Source organism: Topomyia yanbarensis, chromosome 2, assembly GCF_030247195.1.
Source record: "Topomyia yanbarensis strain Yona2022 chromosome 2, ASM3024719v1, whole genome shotgun sequence".
Taxonomy (NCBI): Eukaryota; Metazoa; Arthropoda; class Insecta; order Diptera; family Culicidae; genus Topomyia; species Topomyia yanbarensis.
The window spans coordinates 223,135,783-223,145,424 of NC_080671.1; the positions used below are offsets into that span (position 1 = coordinate 223,135,783).

The 9,642-nt window shown below is 42.3% G+C and overlaps 2 protein-coding genes across 2 annotated transcripts in view; both read left to right on the plus strand.

Moving 5' to 3' along the window:
- LOC131678308 (neuroligin-1-like) overlaps positions 1–9,642 on the plus strand; it is a 1,556,576-nt gene that overhangs the window by 969,114 nt on the left and 577,820 nt on the right. The gene's annotated exons all lie outside the window — the stretch shown is intronic.
- On the plus strand, positions 3,004–6,250 carry LOC131678306 (uncharacterized). Its single transcript, XM_058958376.1, has 2 exons — positions 3,004–3,048; positions 3,160–6,250. The coding sequence occupies exon 2, from the start codon at positions 3,458–3,460 to the stop codon at positions 5,885–5,887; it is 2,430 nt and encodes an 809-aa protein (XP_058814359.1). The 5' UTR covers positions 3,004–3,048; positions 3,160–3,457; the 3' UTR covers positions 5,888–6,250.

Sequence of the window (9,642 nt, forward strand, 5' to 3'; positions counted from 1 at the left end):
GTATGTTAGCCATATTGAGGTTATGTTTGGGTGTTGTAACGACTGGATACGGGAATTTCAACAGGTGTTTACGGCTTTCTCAGTCGGTAATATTTAGGCAAACGATTGGTTTTATAAATTGCCCGACGTTTCGGCCGTTTTTGATGGCCTTTTTCAAGGGAAACTGGAATTTTTATTATGTCAGAGAGTTAAAAAATAAAATGCAAATACACAAGACAACAAAATACAAAAGAAGATATGAAAACATAAAACATGTAGCGCATTGGGAACTCACTTTAACTTAATCGTTTTTGTTGTAATCGTTGATTGCCAACGGTCGGATGTCGGGTGGTATTGCACGAATTTCTGTGGCTTAATGGTGATTTTGTGCGAGAAAAACCATTTAGTAGCACAACGGGTCATGGAGCTCTGGATCTACACGATTCGAATTTAGCGTTTGGTTTGTTGATGATGAGCCAACAGTAGAGGTGTGTGTATTGGATATTCATCGTGAGCCAAAAGAAGTGTCAATTTTTGAGTCAAGGTGTGGGGTTCTGTTTCTGCGAGTGTTGGTCGTTTTGAGAGTGTGTAGAATGCCTGCATAAATCGTGTTGAGTCCGTCTACGTCGGTGCGATGGTTCACAGTGTTAGCTGTGTTTGTGATGTGGCACATTTCAAGAATAGGTAGAGCCATCGGTCGATAGGTTCTGTCTACGATTTTTGCTCTCGTGAGATCGAACGTGTGGTTGTGTTTGACCATGTGTTCGATGAGAGCAGTTTTCTCTCCAAGACTGATCATCCGCTCATCACTGTTTGTCGCACCATCCTCTTTCAGTCGTTGGTATTGGTTGATATTGGTTTTGTGGCCATACAGCCGTGTTTTCAACTGATTGCGGGTCATACCAATATAGCACATCGGGCAGGAGTCACAAGGCAGTCTGTAGATAATGTTCGAGTGCAGTAGAGGATCTATAGGATCCTTCATGCTTTGTAGTAGCCCCGATATTGCATTGAGAGGCCTAGGTGTTATTTTTACATTTGGATAATCCGTTTTAAGCAAGTTGGTTATTGAAGGGCTGAGTGATGGAATGTGTGGCAGTGATCGATAAACCTGGGTGATCTGTGTTGCATCTGAGCTGTGAGCTGTGTTACTTGGTGTTTTGTTTACATTGTGAATGCTAGCAACGGATGAGTCGGTGATATTAATAGTGCGGTGTGCGTTTTTGCTACGATGAATGAGTCTATTGATGAGTGATGACGGATAACGGATAACGGCGAATGGTAGTTTTCTGGTTACGGTTTTTAGTAGGTTTTCCATCACAATATCGGCAAGAAAGGGCGATAGTGGCCAACATACTACAGAAATCATTCAACAGTGAGTACAATATTTCCGATAGCTTCCAATTCGTCGAGTACATAAAACAGACCACCCTACTACCTAACTACGTCTTAGTCTCTTTCGATGTGGTCTCACTGTTCACAAACATACCCATCGAGCTTGTTACCCATGATATAATCATGGAATGGAGCAATATACGAAATTCAACTGACATAAATCTAGATCTGTTTCTCGGACTAGTTGAATTTTGCGTCAACAATAGCTACTTTCGCTTTCGGGACAAATACTACAAGCAAACGTTTGGTACCGCCATGGGCAGCCCCCTATCGCCCATTCTTGCCGATATTGTGATGGAAAACCTACTAAAAACCGTAACCAGAAAACTACCATTCGCCGTTTCCATCATCCGCAAATACGTCGATGATCTCTTTATGTCTCTCCCAAAAGATCAAATACCAACTACGCTCGACACCTTCAACGCATACAATCCACACCTGCAATTCACGAAAGAAGTCGAATCCAACAACCAACTTCCATTCCTAGACACAATTATCACCCGTAAGTTCGACCAATCTCTATCCTCCCAATGGTACGCAAAACCGATAGCATCAGGTCGCCTCCTCAACTATCATTCATTCCACCCGCTATCCATGAAAATGAACGTGGCCAAAAACTTTATTGAAAGAGTCTTCCACCTGTCAACGGAGGACACCACCAATGTTCAACAAAACATCATCTTCCAACAGCTCCGCAGAAACAATTATCCGTCATCACTCATCAATAGACTCATTCATCGTAGCAAAAACGCACACCGCACTATTAATATCACCGACTCATCCGTTGCTAGCATTCACAATGTAAACAAAACACCAAGTAACACAGCTCACAGCTCAGATGCAACACAGATCACCCAGGTTTATCGATCACTGCCACACATTCCATCACTCAGCCCTTCAATAACCAACTTGCTTAAAACGGATTATCCAAATGTAAAAATAACACCTAGGCCTCTCAATGCAATATCGGGGCTACTACAAAGCATGAAGGATCCTATAGATCCTCTACTGCACTCGAACATTATCTACAGACTGCCTTGTGACTCCTGCCCGATGTGCTATATTGGTATGACCCGCAATCAGTTGAAAACACGGCTGTATGGCCACAAAACCAATATCAACCAATACCAACGACTGAAAGAGGATGGTGCGACAAACAGTGATGAGCGGATGATCAGTCTTGGAGAGAAAACTGCTCTCATCGAACACATGGTCAAACACAACCACACGTTCGATCTCACGAGAGCAAAAATCGTAGACAGAATCTATCGACCGATGGCTCTACCTATTCTTGAAATGTGCCACATCACAAACACAGCTAACACTGTGAACCATCGCACCGACGTAGACGGACTCAACACGATTTACGCAGGCATTCTACACACTCTCAAAACGACCAACACTCGCAGAAACAGAACCCCACACCTTGACTCAAAAATTGACACTTCTTTTGGCTCACGATGAATATCCAATACACACACCTCTACTGTTGGCTCATCATCAACAAACCAAACGCTAAATTAGAATCGTGTAGATCCAGAGCTCCATGGCCCGTTGTGCTACTAAATGGTTTTTCTCGCACAAAATCACCATTAAGCCACAGAAATTCGTGCAATACCACCCGACATCCGACCGTTGGCAATCAACGATTACAACAAAAACGATTAAGTTAAAGTGAGTTCCCAATGCGCTACATGTTTTATGTTTTCATATCTTCTTTTGTATTTTGTTGTCTTGTGTATTTGCATTTTATTTTTTAACTCTCTGACATAATAAAAATTCCAGTTTCCCTTGAAAAAGGCCATCAAAAACGGCCGAAACGTCGGGCAATTTATAAAACCAATCGTTTGCCTAAATATTACCGACTGAGAAAGCCGTAAACACCTGTTGAAATTCCCGTATCCAGTCGTTACAACACCCAAACATAACCTCAATATGGCTAACATACATAATGGCTTCTTCATGCTAATTGACAACAACTTTGGTCACAGTACAGTACAGCTTTTCAAAACGTACGCACAGCTCAACACGAAAGCGAGTAATATGACCGCCCGCAAAGATTTTTTGATACAATGTCGAAAAAATGGGAGTTTTTCCGGCCCACATAGTGAACTCACTACAGTGCATTCACCCACTCCTCGAAGAACGGAGTCCATACACACGCAAGCTTCAGAGAATCATTGACCGTTTTAAAAAAGCAATTCTGAATGTAGAAATCCAACACACATTCTACAAAATTGAATGTTTGAAACGTGAGCTAAGCAACATACAGGAAAATTTAACCCATTCTACAAACAACGATATAGCTACACGGTTCATTACCACTCAAAATCTATCTTTCGAAAACCGAAAGGAATCACGGAAACGCAACACCCCCACCTGTAACGATAAAGCCATACTGAACGCCACTACAGCAACAGTTCCAAAAGAGATTATGACACTTCTCAGCCTCGGGCGCAAATTCGCTCTGCCAATCACAAACATCAACCAGGTTCCCTTCTATCATGTACTAGCCGATGTTGAAGCCATCCTACGCGTGTCCCCAGACCAAGCAGTTCAAGATCGCAATAGGTGCCAGATAGCAACACAAATCCAGAACTACATCTCCAAAACAAAGTACAATCAATACAAAACTCCGCTCCAAAGTTTCTGCCAAAATGCAATTACCACCACCACCAAATTCCTCGCCCAGAACCAAAACATCTGCATGCTCGAAGCTGATAAAGGCAACAGAACGGTCATAATGTACAAGCAGGAGTACGACCGCAAAATGACAGCATTACTAGACGAACCAGCGTACCAAGTCGTGTCCAAAGATCCGACTCCATCCATCCAGAGACAACACAACATGCTAATCACCAGATTACTCAACCTTAAACTAATCGATACAAAAACATCAATGCGTTTAAAATCCAACGTAGCTGTTTGTCCACGCATATACGGGCAACCAAAGGCGCATAAGGACAATCTACCACTACGCCCCGTGGTTCCCAACATTACTGCACCGACATACCAACTATCGAAGTACATAGCCAACATACTACAGAAATCATTCAACAGTGAGTACAATATTTCCGATAGCTTCCAATTCGTCGAGTACATAAAACAGACCACCCTACCACCTAACTACGTCTTAGTCTCTTTCGATGTGGTCTCACTGTTCACAAACATACCCATCGAGCTTGTTACCCATGATATAATCATGGAATGGAGCAATATACGAAATTCAACTGACATAAATCTAGATCTGTTTCTCGAACTAGTTGAATTTTGCGTCAACAATAGCTACTTTCGCTTTCGGGACAAATACTACAAGCAAACGTTTGGTACCGCCATGGGCAGCCCCCTATCGCCCATTCTTGCCGATATTGTGATGGAAAACCTACTAAAAACCGTAACCAGAAAACTACCATTCGCCGTTCCCATCATCCGCAAATACGTCGATGATCTCTTTATGGCTCTCCCAAAAGATCAAATACCAACTACGCTCGACACCTTCAACGCATACAATCCACACCTGCAATTCACGAAAGAAGTCGAATCCAACAACCAACTTCCATTCCTAGATACAATTATCACCAGTAAGTTCGACCAATCTCTATCCTCCCAATGGTACGCAAAACCGATAGCATCAGGTCGCCTCCTCAACTATCATTCACTCCACCCTCTATCCATGAAAATGAACGTGGCCAAAAACTTTATTGAAAGAGTCTTCCACCTGTCAACGGAGGACACCACCAATGTTCAACAAAACATCATCTTCCAACAGCTCCGCAGAAACAATTATCCGTCATCACTCATCAATAGACTCATTCATCGTAGCAAAAACGCACACCGCACTATTAATATCACCGACTCATCCGTTGCTAGCATTCACAATGTAAACAAAACACCAAGTAACACAGCTCACAGCTCAGATGCAACACAGATCACCCAGGTTTATCGATCACTGCCACACATTCCATCACTCAGCCCTTCAATAACCAACTTGCTTAAAACGGATTATCCAAATGTAAAAATAACACCTAGGCCTCTCAATGCAATATCGGGGCTACTACAAAGCATGAAGGATCCTATAGATCCTCTACTGCACTCGAACATTATCTACAGACTGCCTTGTGACTCCTGCCCGATGTGCTATATTGGTATGACCCGCAATCAGTTGAAAACACGGCTGTATGGCCACAAAACCAATATCAACCAATACCAACGACTGAAAGAGGATGGTGCGACAAACAGTGATGAGCGGATGATCAGTCTTGGAGAGAAAACTGCTCTCATCGAACACATGGTCAAACACAACCACACGTTCGATCTCACGAAAGCAAAAATCGTAGACAGAACCTATCGACCGATGGCTCTACCTATTCTTGAAATGTGCCACATCACAAACACAGCTAACACTGTGAACCATCGCACCGACGTAGACGGACTCAACACGATTTACGCAGGCATTCTACACACTCTCAAAACGACCAACACTCGCAGAAACAGAACCCCACACCTTGGCTAAAAAATTGACACTTCTTTTGGCTCACGATGAATATCCAATACACACACCTCTACTGTTGGCTCATCATCAACAAACCAAACGCTAAATTCGAATCGTGTAGATCCAGAGCTCCATGACCCGTTGTGCTACTAAATGGTTTTTCTCGCACAAAATCACCATTAAGCCACAGAAATTCGTGCAATACCACCCGACATCCGACCGTTGGCAATCAACGATTACAACAAAAACGATTAAGTTAAAGTGAGTTCCCAATGCGCTACATGTTTTATGTTTTCATATCTTCTTTTGTATTTTGTTGTCTTGTGTATTTGCATTTTATTTTTTAACTCTCTGACATAATAAAAATTCCAGTTTCCCTTGAAAAAGGCCATCAAAAACGGCCGAAACGTCGGGCAATTTATAAAACCAATCGTTTGCCTAAATATTACCGACTGAGAAAGCCGTAAACACCTGTTGAAATTCCCGTATCCAGTCGTTACAACACCCAAACATAACCTCAATATGGCTAACATACATAATGGCTTCTTCATGCTAATTGACAACAACTTTGGTCACAGTACAGTACAGCTTTTCAAAACGTACGCACAGCTCAACACGAAAGCGAGTAATATGACCGCCCGCAAAGATTTTTTGATACAATGTCGAAAAAATGGGAGTTTTTCCGGCCCACATAGTGAACTCACTACAGTGCATTCACCCACTCCTCGAAGAACGGAGTCCATACACACGCAAGCTTCAGAGAATCATTGACCGTTTTAAAAAAGCAATTCTGAATGTAGAAATCCAACACACATTCTACAAAATTGAATCTTTGAAACGTGAGCTAAGCAACATACAGGAAAATTTAACCCATTCTACAAACAACGATATAGCTATACGGTTCATTACCACTCAAAATCTATCTTTCGAAAACCGAAAGGAATCACGGAAACGCAACACTCCCACCTGTAACGATAAAGCCATACTGAACGCCACTACAGCAACAGTTCCAAAAGAGACTATGACACTTCTCAGCCTCGGGCGCAAATTCGCTCTGCCAATCACAAACATCAACCAGGTTCCCTTCTATCATGTACTAGCCGATGTTGAAGCCATCCTACGCGTGTCCCCAGACCAAGCAGTTCAAGATCGCAATAGGTGCCAGATAGCAACACAAATCCAGAACTACATCTCCAAAACAAAGTACAATCAATACAAAACTCCGCTCCAAAGTTTCTGCCAAAATGCAATTACCACCACCACCAAATTCCTCGCCCAGAACCAAAACATCTGCATGCTCGAAGCTGATAAAGGCAACAGAACGGTCATAATGTACAAGCAGGAGTACGACCGCAAAATGACAGCATTACTAGACGAACCAGCGTACCAAGTCGTGTCCAAAGATCCGACTCCATCCATCCAGAGACAACACAACATGCTAATCACCAGATTACTCAACCTTAAACTAATCGATACAAAAACATCAATGCGTTTAAAATCCAACGTAGCTGTTTGTCCACGCATATACGGGCAACCAAAGGCGCATAAGGACAATCTACCACTACGCCCCGTGGTTCCCAACATTACTGCACCGACATACCAACTATCGAAGTACATAGCCAACATACTACAGAAATCATTCAACAGTGAGTACAATATTTCCGATAGCTTCCAATTCGTCGAGTACATAAAACAGACCACCCTACCACCTAACTACGTCTTAGTCTCTTTCGATGTGGTCTCACTGTTCACAAACATACCCATCGAGCTTGTTACCCATGATATAATCATGGAATGGAGCAATATACGAAATTCAACTGACATAAATCTAGATCTGTTTCTCGAACTAGTTGAATTTTGCGTCAACAATAGCTACTTTCGCTTTCGGGACAAATACTACAAGCAAACGTTTGGTACCGCCATGGGCAGCCCCCTATCGCCCATTCTTGCCGATATTGTGATGGAAAACCTACTAAAAACCGTAACCAGAAAACTACCATTCGCCGTTCCCATCATCCGCAAATACGTCGATGATCTCTTTATGGCTCTCCCAAAAGATCAAATACCAACTACGCTCGACACCTTCAACGCATACAATCCACACCTGCAATTCACGAAAGAAGTCGAATCCAACAACCAACTTCCATTCCTAGATACAATTATCACCAGTAAGTTCGACCAATCTCTATCCTCCCAATGGTACGCAAAACCGATAGCATCAGGTCGCCTCCTCAACTATCATTCACTCCACCCTCTATCCATGAAAATGAACGTGGCCAAAAACTTTATTGAAAGAGTCTTCCACCTGTCAACGGAGGACACCACCAATGTTCAACAAAACATCATCTTCCAACAGCTCCGCAGAAACAATTATCCGTCATCACTCATCAATAGACTCATTCATCGTAGCAAAAACGCACACCGCACTATTAATATCACCGACTCATCCGTTGCTAGCATTCACAATGTAAACAAAACACCAAGTAACACAGCTCACAGCTCAGATGCAACACAGATCACCCAGGTTTATCGATCACTGCCACACATTCCATCACTCAGCCCTTCAATAACCAACTTGCTTAAAACGGATTATCCAAATGTAAAAATAACACCTAGGCCTCTCAATGCAATATCGGGGCTACTACAAAGCATCAAGGATCCTATAGATCCTCTACTGCACTCGAACATTATCTACAGACTGCCTTGTGACTCCTGCCCGATGTGCTATATTGGTATGACCCGCAATCAGTTGAAAACACGGCTGTATGGCCACAAAACCGATATCAACCAATACCAACGACTGAAAGAGGATGGTGCGACAAACAGTGATGAGCGGATGATCAGTCTTGGAGAGAAAACTGCTCTCATCGAACACATGGTCAAACACAACCACACGTTCGATCTCACGAGAGCAAAAATCGTAGACAGAACCTATCGACCGATGGCTCTACCTATTCTTGAAATGTGCCACATCACAAACACAGCTAACACTGTGAACCATCGCACCGACGTAGACGGACTCAACACGATTTACGCAGGCATTCTACACACTCTCAAAACGACCAACACTCGCAGAAACAGAACCCCACACCTTGACTCAAAAATTGACACTTCTTTTGGCTCACGATGAATATCCAATACACACACCTCTACTGTTGGCTCATCATCAACAAACCAAACGCTAAATTCGAATCGTGTAGATCCAGAGCTCCATGACCCGTTGTGCTACTAAATGGTTTTTCTCGCACAAAATCACCATTAAGCCACAGAAATTCGTGCAATACCACCCGACATCCGACCGTTGGCAATCAACGATTACAACAAAAACGATTAAGTTAAAGTGAGTTCCCAATGCGCTACATGTTTTATGTTTTCATATCTTCTTTTGTATTTTGTTGTCTTGTGTATTTGCATTTTATTTTTTAACTCTCTGACATAATAAAAATTCCAGTTTCCCTTGAAAAAGGCCATCAAAAACGGACGAAACGTCGGGCAATTTATAAAACCAATCGTTTGCCTAAATATTACCGACTGAGAAAGCCGTAAACACCTGGTGATATTTATAAATTCAGAATGTGCACCCTTACGTGCTTAAGGGGTTATATACCATCAACACACGCGACGTTACAACGATTTGACCTTCATTCTATAAATCTTTTATAACTTTTTCAAATGAAGTCTTTCATCAAACCAAATTACAGATTCAGAAAATAAACAAATTTTTATATAAATTCGATCTACAAAACTCGAATGCACTGGGCGAGGTATTTTTAATA

Coding starts and splice junctions, on each gene's coding strand:
- LOC131678306 (XM_058958376.1), top strand. CDS start 3,458: ATGGGAGTTTTTCCGGCCCACATAGTGAACTCACTACAGTGCATTCAC.